General features: G+C 43.1%; 1 protein-coding gene across 4 annotated transcripts in view; it reads right to left on the reverse strand.

The window, feature by feature from the left end:
- STAT3 (signal transducer and activator of transcription 3) overlaps nt 1-15,464 on the reverse strand; it is a 75,013-nt gene that overhangs the window by 16,805 nt on the left and 42,744 nt on the right. For all 4 annotated transcript variants that reach the window (XM_052658139.1, XM_052658138.1, XM_052658136.1 and 1 more), the window contains exons 3-11: nt 13,984-14,128; nt 13,311-13,409; nt 4,354-4,449; nt 4,100-4,181; nt 3,808-3,902; nt 3,474-3,625; nt 1,311-1,469; nt 1,075-1,167; nt 137-196 (exon numbers count right to left, since the gene is read on the reverse strand). In XM_052658139.1, coding sequence (XP_052514099.1) covers nt 137-196; nt 1,075-1,167; nt 1,311-1,469; nt 3,474-3,625; nt 3,808-3,902; nt 4,100-4,181; nt 4,354-4,449; nt 13,311-13,409; nt 13,984-14,128 — 981 coding nt within the window. The remainder of the gene's footprint in view (nt 1-136; nt 197-1,074; nt 1,168-1,310; nt 1,470-3,473; nt 3,626-3,807; nt 3,903-4,099; nt 4,182-4,353; nt 4,450-13,310; nt 13,410-13,983; nt 14,129-15,464) is intronic.

Below are 15,464 nucleotides of genomic sequence, written 5' to 3' on the forward strand. Positions count from 1 at the left end.
GAAGAAAAAAAAACGAAGATCTCTGAATATAGATAAAGCCTCTAAGTTCACATGATATCTATCAAAGTTCTCGTTTCTCTGTCCCTCATTTGAAGAAAAGGAAGAAAAAAAAGGAGCTAAGATGAAGAGTACTTACTTGTCAATGCACACTTTAATTTTAAGTTGATAATTTAGCTCAGGGAATTTAACCAGCAATCTATGTCAAAAAAAGAAAAAAAAAGAGGAAAAAAGTTTCAGAGCAAAGGAAAAAAAATCCAGTTTTAAAAAACAGCCACTAGGTTCCCCCAGCAACTTCTAGTTGAATCTAAAATTCATAACTCTTCAATTCTAAAGAGATGAGTCATAATTCCAAATTTTTCTTCCTGTCAGTGCTTCCTTTCATTTTAAGTCAAGCATCACCCCCTTCAGGCCAAAAGGGACTGAAAAAAAAAAAAGCCTAAGAACTAAGAACTTGGACAAAGTTGTGAGAGACACACAAAAGGATAATGGAAGCCATATCATGAAAAACATTACAGGAATACATGCTCTGAAATCGGTATTCTTTCTATGAGACCGGAAACCCAACAGCGTACTACCTTTCTGAGGAGGGAAACTTCACTGCAGAAGGGCAAACCCCAGCTTACCTGTTCTGACTTGAATGTGAAAGTAATGCTCTACCTGCAGGTCCCCCACCCACCGGCCCTGTGACCTCTTAGTGTCTATTATCACTAAGCTTTACTCTTCCCCTTCAAATGCTCAGGAAAAAGCAGGCTCAAAGAACAGAAGATAACTGGCATTATTCTGCTCCTTTCGCATGGTAGATGGAGATGCTATGACCTAAGACATTAGGCCTGGAATCAGGAATACAGTGCAACCGAATCATAGGAATATATCCAGGTAACCTCAGAGAGATTCCTGTTCTTTAGCGTTTGACAGGACAATCAAAGAGCAAGTTGATATTACACCAAAAAATTCCCTATCCATCACAGTACTGCCTGTGATGGCTGTAAAGAACAACTGCCCACCACCTTTGTTCTGGCCCTGAGGGTGTCCCTTGATACAACATCCGCCAGAAGAGGAGGTGCCGCAGCCCACCTGACTTTAGTTGTGAACTGGACACCGGTCTTGATGACTAATGGCCGGTCAGGATGCATAGGCATGCAGGGCTGCCGCTCCACCACGAAGGCACTGGAGGGGACAGAGAAAGGCAGTGGGTCACACAAGATGCAGTGGGCTGGTCCCTGTCCCGTTCCTCGGAAGTCGAACAAGCTCTCGTTGAAGAACATTGGTGGGGGAGGTGATGGGGGAAACAGGCAACGGCTCTATGTTACCTTTTCATTAAGTTTCTAAACAGCTCCACGATTCTCTCTTCCAGCATTGGCCGGTGCTGTACAATGGGGTCCCCTTTGTAGCTAACCTTCTGCTGCAGCTCCTCCAGTTTCTTAATTTGTTGGCGGGTCTGAAGCTGAGATTCTGCTAATGAGGTTATCCTGCCAATAAGATAAGGATGTTCTCGGTTACCTAAGTGGTTGTATATAAATGAGCTGGAGAAGGGGAAGGGAATAATACCACAGGTTCTCTCATGCAGTCATCCGACATAAGAAAGGAGCATCTTTTTCATTATGGGACTATATGAGTAGCATAACATTGACCATTTCTAAACACACAGTTCAGTGGCACTAGGTTAGAAAAGGGAAAATTATTTTGCCCTTTTTTTTTTTTTGACCATGCAGCGTAGTTTGCAGGATCCCCACCAGGGATTGAACCCCGGTCCTGGCAGTGAAAGCAGCAAGTCCTAACTTTGGCCTGCCAGAAGGGAACAGCTACCCACTCCAGTATTCCTGCCTAGAGAATTCCATGGACAAGGAGCCTGGCAGGCTACAGTCCATGGGGTCACAAAGAGTTGGACACAACTGAGCAACCTTCATTTCACTTCCTAAAAGTTTACTTTTCAAAGAAGGAGGCAGACACAGAGGAAGACGTGCCAAAACTTACACCACTAGGAGTGAAGTAACCAATGTTAACACATTCGAACACAAAATATGGGATCTGGTGCTCACTTTCGTCAGCCTAACTTGTTTTTGTACCAAATGTGAGTACTGGGGAAACACAGGATATCTGACAGCCCAAAAAGATAGGTTTGAACAGCTCTGTCCCTCACTGTCTATGCAAGCTTGACCAGGTCCCTTCACCCTCGTGGGCCTTGATGCCCCCTTGCCTGAGAGACAGGGTTGAACTGCACGATCCCCAGGAGCCCTCATCTTCCATGGATCACTGGATGTGACATTATGTTTCCAAATATTGATAACATGCATACAGAAAAAGTAGACAGGGAGACAAAGGCTGATTAAGTCTGCCCCCAAGGAGGGAGAATATCAGTGGCTCTCTCCGATGGTCCCCCACTAGTTTAGTAAAGACCCCAAAGAGACAGAGTGGAAGGCAAGGGGTGGAGAAGGACAGCACCAGGACTCCTGAGCTCACAGACTCCCTTCTGGCACCTACTGGGTTGGCCAAAATGTTTGCTTGGTTTTCCCATAAGATGTTATGGAAACATCTCAATACATTCCTAGAACTTGTAAGTTATTTGGTTCCCTGATTAGAAAGCATTTAAAACTGCTTTCAATCAATGAGCAAAGCTCAGGGTTAGTTAGATGAACAAACGGGCATCTCATGTAGAGCTATCCTAAATTTCCAATTTCACGCTCTGTGTATCCTGGGTCAAGGTCAAGTTTCTCCCAGTTTAAGCTGGTACAACATATTGAGTATCGGGGCCTTGGACATCAAGGGGGCTCAATCAAGATTTTCTGAGTGAATCAAAGTAAAAGAAGAGCATATAAAGAATGACCTTACAAATGTGAAATGTATAGATTTCTATCTTTATATGTGTATATATATAATAAACATGTAGATTTCGATCTTTGTATGTATATATATAATAACAGATGTCTGGAGTGACGGTCACCAAATGTTTAACTCTAAGTACCTCTGCATGATTTGATTTTTAAAGTCTTTTCTGCTGTTTATTAACTTTCTGTATTTGAACATTTTTCCCTTATAAAGAGCACATGTCATTTGAGAGTCTTAGAGTAACTAAAATTTAAAATTTAGTCTATATATTTTAAAAAAAACCCAAAACTTTAAATTAGCAAAATATATTTAAAATATAGCAAACATAAATACATTTTCATTTAAAAAATTGTCCAAATAAAGTAAAAAGCTTTAACCCTTAGACTAAATTTGAGTATGTTGAAATCCCCACCCCTGAAATACAGTATGTACATGCTTAGTCACTTCAGTTGTGTCAGACTCTGTACAATCCTATGGACTGTAGCCTGCCAGGCTGCTCTCTCTATGGGATTCTCCAGGCAACAATACTGGAGTGGGTTGCCATGCCCTTCTCTACTGAAATACAGTAGCAACTCTTCATGCAGCTCTGACCATAATTTAGCACAGCTCTCTGAAAAGAAAGGGGAAGCTTCTCTTCTCTGCCATACCAGTTTTCTAGCCGATCTAGGCAGATGTTGGGAGGGCCTCCAATGCAAGCAATCTGTTGTCGCCTCTTCCAGTCTGCCAATTCTTCATCCGTGAGAGTTTTCTGCACATACTCCATTGCTGACAAAAGCCCCGCCAGCTCACTCACGATGCTCTGGTTGGAAACCAAAAAACAAAGTCAGAAAACATTCCCCCAGACCGTCTCTAACCACAGACCGTCTCTCTTTGGTCAATTCCGAGAAGGAACTGATTAGGAAACAGGCAAGTTCTTCCCGGAGATGCCCAATTCCCGAAGGTGAGTGAGCCAGGCATGGGGCGGGGGTCCACCGCTCTTACGCGCCGCATCTGGTCCAGGGCAGTAAGCATCTGTTCCAGCTGCTGCATCTTCTGCCTGGTCACCGACTGGTTGTTTCCATTCAGATCTTGCATGTCTGAGAAGGAAGGAGAACCTCCGTGAGCTGAGCGAATACGCCTAGCGTCAATAACTGGGCTTCCCTTAACTGCCAGCAGCCCCTGAGCGTCCCCTCCCCTGAGTCTGAACTCAGAGTCAAGACGAGCCAGCTCTGAGACTCCAGTAACACAAACTCACTTTATATGGGGGATTTTAATGTCTCTAAAATGCACTTGCCTCCTTGACTCTTGAGAGTTTTATAGTTGAAATCGAAATCATCCTGGAGATTCTCTACCACTTTCATCTTCTGTTCTAGATCCTGTTTCAAACAAACCAACCAAAACAGAAGTAAAAACAAGGACTGCCCTCGGGAGAGAGAAAAGAAAGTTTCTGAGTAGGATTAAAATAAAGCCACAACCTCACAAAAGCTACACATGGGACCCACAGGCCACTGTCCCAAGAAAAGGCTTCCCGCCCAAGACTTGCTTTACCTGGACACGCTTGCGGACGTCCTGCAGGTGCTGCTCCAGCATCTGCTGCTTCTCGGTCACCACGGCGGCTGTGGGGTGATTGGCCTGGCCCCCTTGCTGCCAAGACAGGGAGCATGTGCACATGAAAGCCGGAAATAGCAGGAGAAGAATATCCCTGTCTGGTCTCCATCTCCTCCATGACCCTTCCTGCTTGGCCTGAGCTGCTGCTGCCGCCACTGTGAGGAGAGGAGTGGTCCACGGCACCCACTGCTCTCCAGGGGCTGTCAGCGCAGGCCGAGAAAGCTCTCGCACTTTTCCTTGTGTCCTTGGCTTTTTAACCTCGTGGTGGTTTAGTCGCTAAGTTGTGTCTGACTCTAGTGACTCCATGGACTGTAGCCTGCCAAGTTCTTCTGTCCATGGCATTTCCCAGGCAACAAGACTGGAATGGGTTGCCATTTCCTTCTCCAGGGTATCTTCCTGACCCAGGGATCGAACCCACATCTCCTGCACTGGCAGGCGGATTCTTTACTGATTAAGCCACCAGGGAAGCCATACTATAAACTCACTGTATGTACTGCACTCAGAGACCACATGTTGAGCTAAGACACAGTCCCTACCTTCAAAAAACTCATTCTAGGTAAGGATATATACATATGTGTGTGTGTGTGTATATATATATATATAAAATCAGGACAATTTATGAAAGCAGATGCTGGATGCCTGTTTAAATGTACAGGGGGAGGGGGACTTCCCTGGCAGTCCAGTGGTTAAGTATACACACTTCCACTGCAGAGGCAAGGGTGTGATCCCTGGTTGGGAAACTAAGATCTCGAATGTCATGCGGTACAGCCACAAAAGAAAAAAAAGCATGAAGGTTTTTAACACATTTCGGTAGAATAATAAAATTCCTAATCAAGAGATAGCATCTCGGGGGAGAAGGGAAGGTGCTGGCTGGTGCCTCGAAAAGGCTGAACAGCACATGCGACTTACAAATAAGTTTTGTCAAAGGAATAGGACATTAAAGACCACATAAAAGGTGGAGTGACCAAGTCAGTGTGGCAGAAAAGAGAGTCCAGTTTTCCAAACGAGAACTTTTCAGTGGTCTTTGACTCACACTGAGCTGCCAGATCTTCCTGGCTCTGTATTCTGTAATCTCTCCAATGGATCGCTGGTGCCACTGGCTCCAGTCAAGCCCCAAAGTCGATCCCTTTGCCTCTAGTCTCTCTCACTTCCAATCTGCTCTCTCACACTGCCACCACAAGTCTCCAAAGTAGATTGAAACACGCCACCGTTAGAGGGAACTATTCTCTCCTTTTCCACTGGACCCTGTCCAAGCCCACAGAATATAAACTTCCCTTAGAAGTCCCAGGAAGGCGACCTCCACCCTTACATAACTCTTTTTAGGATGAGTGACTCATCCAATTAGTGAGGTCAGGAGAAAGACTGCCCACACAGAGATCTTTGAAGGCCCAGCCCTTAAGCTGGTGGCTCCCTCTCCCACTCTTGCCTTCCCAGGGCACACCTAGGGCAGAAGCCAGGGCCTGGTTTCTAGAAGTAGTTCTAGAGGCCTATGTGTCTGAGTTCAGGGGGTATCAGCGTGTGGTCTCTAAAGCTCCAAAAGGATGGCTGCAGCAGTGCTGTCCTGCAAACCCAGTCTCTCACCCCAACACCTGACTCAGACAACAGGCATCTACACAACAAGCACCTCCTGTACAGCACAGGGAACTATAATCAACATCTTATAACAACCTATAATGGAAAAGAATCTGAAGACGAAACTGAATTACTCTGCTATACATCTGAAACACTGTAAATCAACTATGCTGCTGCTGCTGCTGCTAAGTCGCTTCAGTCATGTTCAACTCTGTGCGACCCCATAAACGGCAGCCCACCAGGCTCCCCAGTCCCTGGGATTCTCCAGGCAAGAACACTGGAGTGGGTTGCCATTTCCTTCTCCAATGCATGAAAGTGAAAAGTGAAAGTGAAGTTGCTCAGTCGTGTCTGACTAGTAGCAACCCCATGAACTGCAGCCCACCAGGCTCCTCCGTTCATGAGATTTTCTAGGCAAGAGTACTCAAGTGGCTTGCCGTTGCCTTCTCCAGTAAATCAACTATACTTAAATATAAATAAATAGTTTGGGATTGGCAGCTACATTTACAATGGATAACCAACAGGGACATACTGTACAGTGCAAGGAACTCTGTTGAATATGATGTAATAGCTTAAATGGGAAAAGAACTTGAAAAAGGATACATGTATGAAGTGAAAAGTCAAAGTGTTAATTGCTCAGTCATGTCCAACTCTTTGCCACCTCATGGACTATAGCACACCAGGTTCCTCTATCCCTGGAATTATCCAGGCAAGAATATTGGAGTGGTTAGCCATTCTCTTCTCTAGGGGAATCTTCCCAACCCAGGGATTGAACCCGGGTCTCCCTCATTGCAGGCAGATTCTTTACCTTCTGAGCCACCTGAAAAGCCCCATATATATATACATACATACATACATACATATAACTGAATCACTTTTCTGTACTTTGTTAACAATACTCCAATATAAAAATAAGAAGTTTAAAAAAATTTTTAAACACACAAATAAATAAATAAAAATAAAGCCCCTACAGTCATCCATCCAAGTCATGCTTTCCAAGTCCTGTTTACCAACAATAAAGCTGATTGTTCCATCTGGAGTCAACTTCCTGGTCTGTTCCTTTTTCTGGAAAATTTTTTCTGTATATTTTGGCTGCGTCACATGGCATGTGGGATCTTCACTCCCTGACTAGAAATTGAACCAGTGCCCCCTGCACTAGCAGCGAGGAGTCTTAACTACTAGATCACTAAGGAAGTCCTCCCAGGTCTATTTCTAAATTGGTACTGCACTTAAAGAAGGAAAACAGATGTGATCAGTTATCACCCACAGAAACGGTGCCCCACTGCTTCCAGGTATAAGCATCTCAGGCCAGCACAGACAGCTCCCTGTGCTTCAGTCACCGCAAACTCCCCATCCTTCTCTGCACACAGGAGGTTTCCACACTGACTCCCCGCACCCTGTCTACTCAGCCTAACTGTGTGCATGCATGCAAAGTTGCTTCAGTCGTGTCCAACTCTTTGTGACCCTCTGGACTGTAGCCCACCAGGCTCCTCTGTCCATGGAATTCTCCAGGCAAAAATACTGGAGTGGATTGCCATGCCCTCCGCCGGGGGATTGTCCCAGGGATCGAACCCGAGTCTCTTATGTCTCCTGCATTGGCAGGCAGGTTCTTTACCACTAGTGCCACCTCACTCAGACTGGCACACCTGAACTCATTCACTTTCAAACTCAGTACAAATGTTTTTGCTCCATTGTGAAATCTTATTCAACTTCCTGAAGTTCCTCTACGTTCTTCTCACTTGAAGTGTTTGTGCACCTATTACCCAATTAGATAGATGAGCCTTGGGAGACAAGGGACCACATCCCACTAGTCTCCCAGGGCTTTACCCACAAAAGACAGGTGGGAGTATGCCAGACGATGTCAACAGACGAAACAACAGTGAGACCTGGCTTGAGCTAGCTCTGTAGCATGGGGCTGCAAACTTTTTCTCTAAGGGCCACACTGTAAATTTTTTTTGGCTTTGTCGGTTACGCAGTCTCTGTCGTAAATACGCAGCCCTGCCATTGCGGCATGAACAGGGCACAGGTGAACGTGTGGCTGTGTTCCAAAAACACTTCATTTGCAAAAATACACAGCATGGGGTGGGAGGGGGATTGGAAGGAGAGGATGGGATGAATGGAGAGAGTATCAGGGACACATATACACTATCATATGTAAAATGGATAGCCAGTGGGAATTTGCTGTATGACTCAGGGAAGTCAAACTAGGGCTCAGTGACAACCTAGAGGGCTGGGATGGAATGGGAGGTGGGAGGAAAGCTCAAGAGGGAGGGAACATATGTATATTCATGGCTGTTCCATGTTGATGTATGGCAGAAACCAACACAATATTATAATTAGCCTTAAATTTTAAATAAATAAAGAAAAAAACAAACAACACAGCAGGCTGGATTTGGGCCCCGGGTATTGGTTGCCAGCCCCGATCAACACAATTGGGAACATCCTTCGGACACTTCCTGCTTTTCTAACTCCCATGGTAAGCTAGAGCCTCTATCCAAATTGGCTTAAGTTGATTATTTTTATCCTATTGAACAGTAATGCAAACATAAAAGTTCTCCACAAACAGCAAACCCTAGTGATGCACAGACAAGTGCCATCTTCTAAACTCCCTTACTTCAGAGTCTTGAATGATGAGTATTACCCCCTCACCTGCATCTGAGTATACCAGCTTTCTACGTAAAATTCTTCAGTGGAGGGCCCTCCCTGGTGGAACAGGGGTTAAAACTCCATGCTTCCACTGCAGAGGGCACAGGTTGGCTCCCGAGTTAGGGACCTAAGATCCTGCATGCTGTGTGGTACAGCCGAAAAAAAAAATTCTTCAGTGGGTCCCATTTCGCACAGACTTGATGGTAATAATGGCAGCAGCAACAGAAAACAGTTAACATTTATCTTGCATTCATGTGCCAGGTCCTGTTCTATGCATTTTACATGTAGGAATTAATTTAATTCTATGAAGTCAGTACAATTATCTTCCCCAATGCAGGAGAAGAGAGCAGTTTGCCTAAGGTTACACAGCAAGTGGTGGAGCTCTGGGGTTCACATACAGGCAGTCTGGCCCCAAGTCCCCTGTGGCAAAACTGCTCTTCTGAGGCCAAACTGAGGCATGACTAATAGATTTTCATGATATGGCTCTCTGACCACCTTATCTTCCTTTACCCAGTCAGATGCTGAACTTTCTACACTTCTCCCAAGAATACGTATGTTTCTGATTCCGTCTGAACATGATCATCTTTCTGCCTCTCTTTACCATCTGCCTGATGCTCATCTGATAAGCCTCGAGTCTTAGCTCAAACATGACCTCTCCTCTCTCCTCGATGCCTTCTCCAGTTCTCTCAATTAGACTTAGATGTTCTTTCTTCTTTGTTCCTGCTATATTTTTGTCTTTTTTTTTTTTTTAATTATTCATTTGGCTGTGCCTGGTCTTAGTTGCCAGGTGGCACTGGTGGTAAAGAACCTGCCTGCCAAAGCAGGAAATGTAAGAGACGCAGGTTTGATCCCTGGGTCGGGAAGATTCCCTGGAGGGGAGGCACAGCAACCCACTCCAGTATTCTTGCCTGAGAATCTCATGGACAGAGGAGCCTGGTGGGCCACATCCATGGGGTCACAAAGAGTCGGACACGACTGAAGCGACTTGGCACACAGCGTGGTCTCAGTTGCGGCACGCTGGATCTTTTTGTTGTTGTACACAAATGCTCAGTTGCAGTATGTGGGATCTAGTGCCCTGATCAGGGGTTGAACTCGGGCCCCCTGCATTGGGAGCCTGGAGTCTTAGTCACTGGATCACCAGGGAAGTCCCCGTTTTTGTCTTTGAAAAGAAAAAAAAAAATTGCACACTCATGTTCACAGTAGCATTACTCACAATAGCCAAAAGGTAGAAGCTGCCCAAGTGTCCACTGGATAAACACAATGTGATATAACCACACAGTGAATAGTATTCATCCTTTGAAACGAAAGGAATTCTGGATAAACATGCTACAACATGGATAAACCTTAAGGATGTTATGCTAAGAGAAATAAGCCAGTAAAAAAGGGCACACACGGTATGTTACCACTTAAATGAGGTACCTAAGACAGACAAATTCACAGAGACGTCACTTTGCCAACAAAGGTCTGTACAGTCAAAGCTACGGTTATTCCAGCAGTCATGCAGGGATGTGAGAGTTGGACCATAAAGAAGGTTGAGTGCCAAATAATTGATGCTTTTGAACTGTGGTGCTGGAGAAGACTCTTGAGAGCCCCTTGGATAGCAAGGAGATCAAACCAGTCAATCCTAAAGGAAGTCAACCCTGAATTGGAAGGACTGATGATGACGCTCCAATACTTTGGCTACCTGATGTGAAGAGCCGACTTGTTGGAAAAGACCCTGATGCTGGGAAAGATCGAAGGCAGGAGGAGAAGAGGGCAGCAGAGGATGAGATGGCTGAATGGTATCACCAACTCAATGGACATGAGTTTGACAGAGAAGGATACAGAAGCCTGGCATGCTGCAGTCCATGGGGTCGTAAAGGGTTGGACATGACTTAGCAACTGAACAACAGCAACAAAGAACAGTCAAATTCACAGAGACAGAAAGTAGAATGGTGATACCAGGGGGAATGAGAAGTTATTGTTTAATAGGTATAGAATTTTAATTTTGCAAGATAAACAAATTTCTGGACAAGTACGACAATGTGATGAACTTAACACTAATGAAACTATATATTTAAAAATGGTTAAGAAGGTAAATTTCATGTTGTGTGTATGCTACCATAATTTTTTTTAAAGAAGGGAAAAAGAAAAAAATATTCCCCAATTAGAGGTTATTAAAGAAAACACCTCAGGGGAATTTCCTGGTAGTCCAGTGGTTAGGACTTTGTGCTTTCTCTGCAGAGGGTGTGGGTTCAATCCCTGGTTGGGGAAATAAAATCCCACAGGCAGCATGGCCAAAAAAACCAATCAGCCAAATAAACAAAAAAAACCCTCAGGGAAAATAAGAAAGTCTCCTGTAACCAACAATATCAATGCTTTGGCACATATCCTTCTGGGGCTTCCCAGGTGGCTCAGTGGTAAAGAATCTGTCTGTCAATGCAGGAGAGGCGGGTTTGATCCCTGGGTCAGGATGCTGCTCTAGAGAAAGAAATGGCCAACACACTCCAGTTTTCTTGCCTAGGAAATCCCATGGACAGAGGAACCTGGGGGGGCTATAGACCATGGGGTTATAATAACAAATATCCTTCCAGACATTTTTTCACACGTATCAATAACATATGCAGGGGATGGGGGAAAATTAAAATAAAATAAAATAAAAAATAACATATGCATACCATGTAATTTATTTTTCCTGTTATGAAGCTGATCTTCCATTATATCTTCATGTAATGAAATGTTATTGTTACTATTTATGAGACCTACTGATTCTTAAAATATTTACCTTGAACACAATCACCTTTCTGAACTCTTCTTAGTTCTAATAGTTGTGTTGTTTTGTTCCATTTAAAGTTTGTCTGTTACTTTCCAACATTTACACTCCCTTTTTCTGTCTTATTACATTGGCTTGATCTTTCAGAAAAATATCAGTGGCAAGAGGCACCCTCAATCTTGTAACTATTTTAACAATATTACTTTAGTGTCTCACCATTGTGTATCATATTTCTGACAAATTTTCTTTTTTTGTTGTTAATTTCTTTACTTTTTAAAATCTAGAATGGACACTAAATTTTGTCATCTAACAAAAATACAATTTTTCTTCTTTAATTTACTAATTCAATGAATGACATTAACAGACTCCCTAAAACATCCTAACCATTTTAAATTTACTCTGTCTTTTAGGTCTTGATATTAGCATTATTTCAACCTCATAAAATAATTTTTATTTACACTGTAGTTTAGGTCTTGATATTAGCATTATTTCAATCTCATCTCTTTTTCCCCTACACTTTGGAGGAGTTTAATGATAATGGAACAATTTGTACCACAAAGGTTTGTTAAAGCTTCTAAACTATCTGGCCTATTGGGTTTTTTGCTGGGATACAGAGTGTAATTTTTTAAAGTCTTTTTCAATATATTTTTTATGGTTAAATCAACTTTTTTCATCTTTTTAAATATATTTTAATAATTTGTATATTTTTTACTAGCCTCCCAGGTGGTACTAGTGGTAAAGAATCCGCCTCCAATGAAGGAGGCATAGGAGAGAATTCAACCCCTGGATCAGGATGATCCCCTGGAGGGGGGCATAGCAACCTACTCTAGTATTCTTGCCTGGAAAATCTACTGCATTATAAAGTTGTTTGATTTTCTGTTTCACACCACAACCTCCTCTAGAGCAGGGGGTCATAATAACTAGCACACAGTAGGACACACATAGATATATAAGAGATTAGATGATCTAGAGAGATGGATATGACTATCATATATCAATATGTGGTCCCTCAATGGGCCTGTAGGGTCATATAATCTCTATTCCCTAAGTTAACTGTATCTTTAGCTCTAGGGAGGTTATTCTCAAACTTAACAATAAAGAGAAATACATATGAACCTGAATGACTCAATCCCAAACCACCCCCAAGGTGGCTGGCTCCCAAGAAGAGTCCATTGTCATTCTTCCTGGGGCAAGTGTGAACAGTTACAGCGTTTGGGGAAAGCAACCCAGAACTATCTATAAAATTTTATATATTTTACACACACACACACACACACACACACACACACACCCCTTGATCTAACAATCCCACGCCTAGAAATCTATAATAGAGAAAACACAGCATAAATATATTAAGATATATAGGGAGGTACTGCACTAGTCTTTTTCATGGAGGAGAAAAAAAAACAGAATGAAATGAAGTCTATTGAAGGGACAATAATAAATTATGTACTACAGAATATGCAGCAAATATGTACTACAGAATATTATGCAGCAAATAAAATGAGTTAGCTTTAAACTGCTTGACTTAGAAGGATTTACATGATGTAATTAAAAGAATGCAAGATGTGGAAAAGTACACCAATTTAAATATAATGTGTGTGCATGTGTTTCCTATATAGGAGCCTGGAGACAGTTATGAAAGGCTATATTCCAGACTATTAATGTTGGTTTCCTGGGAAGACAAAATGGACAGAGGAGCCAGTGACCTTTCAGTTCTTCTTAAAACTTTCTTCCTTGTAATTTTCTGTAATGTTTTATTAAATAAAGTCTTCCTTAAAAAGGAGAATGCATTTTATATGCTGAGAAAGTTATTTTTACTGTACAAAACCCCCAAACACCCACGATTATGGAGGTCAAAAGGCAAGGACATCTTCGTACACGTGAAGGAAGCACATATTAACAGCGCTTGCTTCTTCCCAGGCCTCACCTGGGCTGCAGTGGCTGCAGTTTGGAGGAGGCGGGACTCTTCCCACAGGCAACGGGCCACAATTCGGGCAATCTCCATTGGCTTCTCAAGGTATCTGCTCTGTAAGTGGGGAGACAAAGAGAATGAAAATCAGCAGCAGCTCAGGAGATGTGGACCGAACTTTGCTAACTTAAAGCTAACTTCCTCAAACTAGGGAAAGTGTTACATTTACTGCATGGAACCACAGAGCATCAGAGCCTGGCTACAGACAGCAGGAGAAGAAGTGATGGAGAAGAAAGGCAATCACGATGAGCAGTACTGCAGTGAGAGTAGGCTTGGTTGTCTGTCTTTGGACAGTGAGTTATCCTGGTCTTACAGGGGGGTGACTTTGTCAAGGAGTATCCAACTACGGTGTCTAAGCCTTTGACACTGAAAAGTAAGAGCCATCTTCCTAGTCATCTGAACTTGTTACAATCATGTTATTAGCATACTAACATAATATAATTAACATAAAAATCACATTATTATTTCAATGAACCAACCAAGTAAACTTCAAGCAATAATACTCAAAGGGCTGGTAACTTCTCCTTGGATTTAAAGTACAAGATAGGTTATTAATTAACCAAGTGAGAAATAAACATTTTCAGGAAAGAAAGCTAAAACCCTTCTCTGCAGGTTCAGTTTCTCCTCACACCTGAAGGAATTGCTTGATTCTTCGCAAATTGTGCTGATAGAGAACATTGGACTCTTGCAGGAAGCGGCTATACTGTTGGTCAATTTCTCCCAAGAGATTATGAAACACCAAAGTTGCATGTGATTCTTTGCTGGCCGCATATGCCCTAGAAAAAGGAAGATAAAGACAAAGAATGATTCTGAAACCTACACACATACACACGCTCACACACGCACAGGCATGCACCCGAAATCACCATCAAGGAGGGAAAAACAAGGCAAACCTGAAGCTTTAACCCACTCACCATTTTAGATACATCTTACTCAGCAATCATAAAAGTCACTGATTTTAAAATTACCAGCAATTATTTTGGATACTATTAAGCGACTGTCATAGTTCTATAGTTATCAAATTTTGAATGATCAGATATGCTGTTTTCCTTTAAATTCTCAGTCAACTCTATGGTCAGATTTTCAGTAGCAAATAACCAATCCCAGGTTAGGATGGCCTATTTCCAACATCTCTGAATTACCTCCCTGGCCCCTCATCAAATTCTGGAAAAACTAGGTCATGGGCCTGAATTAAACCAAAATTAAAAGGTGGATCTGAATACATTAAAGTGAAGGAAAGAGTTGCTGGGATTCTGTACCATTATCTCCTCTATGACCAAGGGTTAGCCTTTCAGTCGTGTCCAACTCTTGCGACCCCACGGAGTGTAGCCTGCCAGGCTCCTCTGTCCATGGAATTCTCCAGGCGAGAATACTAAAGTGGGTTGCCATTTCCCTCTCCAGGTGATCTTCCTGACCCAGGGATACGAAGCCGGGTCTCCTGCATTGCAGGCGATTTCTTTACCATCTAAGCCACCAGGGAACCCCTATCTCCTCTATGACTGAGTCTGTTTCTCTAACTCTGTATCTCTTTTCTTTAATGAAAGAGGAATCAGAAGTACAAACCCAAACCTTTTTTTATCCATGACAATATTCTCATTCAGATTAAAAAAAAATTATCTGTAGCATGTCCCTGAAGCATCAGAACATGCAGAGAATCTCATCAAGCAAATGAAATTAAAATGGGCTTCCCTGGTGGCTCAGATGGTAGAGAATCTGCCTGGAATGCGGGAGGCTTGAGTTCAACCCCTGGGTCGGGAAGGTCCCCTGGAGAAGGGAATGGCAACCCACTCCAGTATTCTTGCCTGGAGAATTCCATGGACAGAGGAGCCTGGCAGGCTACAGCCCATGTGGTCACAAAGTCAGACACGACTGAACCAGTAACAGTTTTTACTTTCAATTTCAAATCTTGCGAAGAACTGACTCATTTGAAAAGACCCTGATGCTGGGAAAGATTGAAGGCAGGAGGAGAAGGGGACAACAGAGGATGAGATGGTTGGATGGCATCACCGACTCAGTAGACATGAGTTTGAGTAAACTCCGGGAGTTGGCGATAGACAGGGAGGCCTAGGGTGGTATAGTCCATGGGGTCACAAAGAGTTGGACATGACTGAG

The sequence above is a fragment of the Budorcas taxicolor genome, chromosome 19 (genome assembly GCF_023091745.1).
Source record: "Budorcas taxicolor isolate Tak-1 chromosome 19, Takin1.1, whole genome shotgun sequence".
Taxonomy (NCBI): Eukaryota; Metazoa; Chordata; class Mammalia; order Artiodactyla; family Bovidae; genus Budorcas; species Budorcas taxicolor.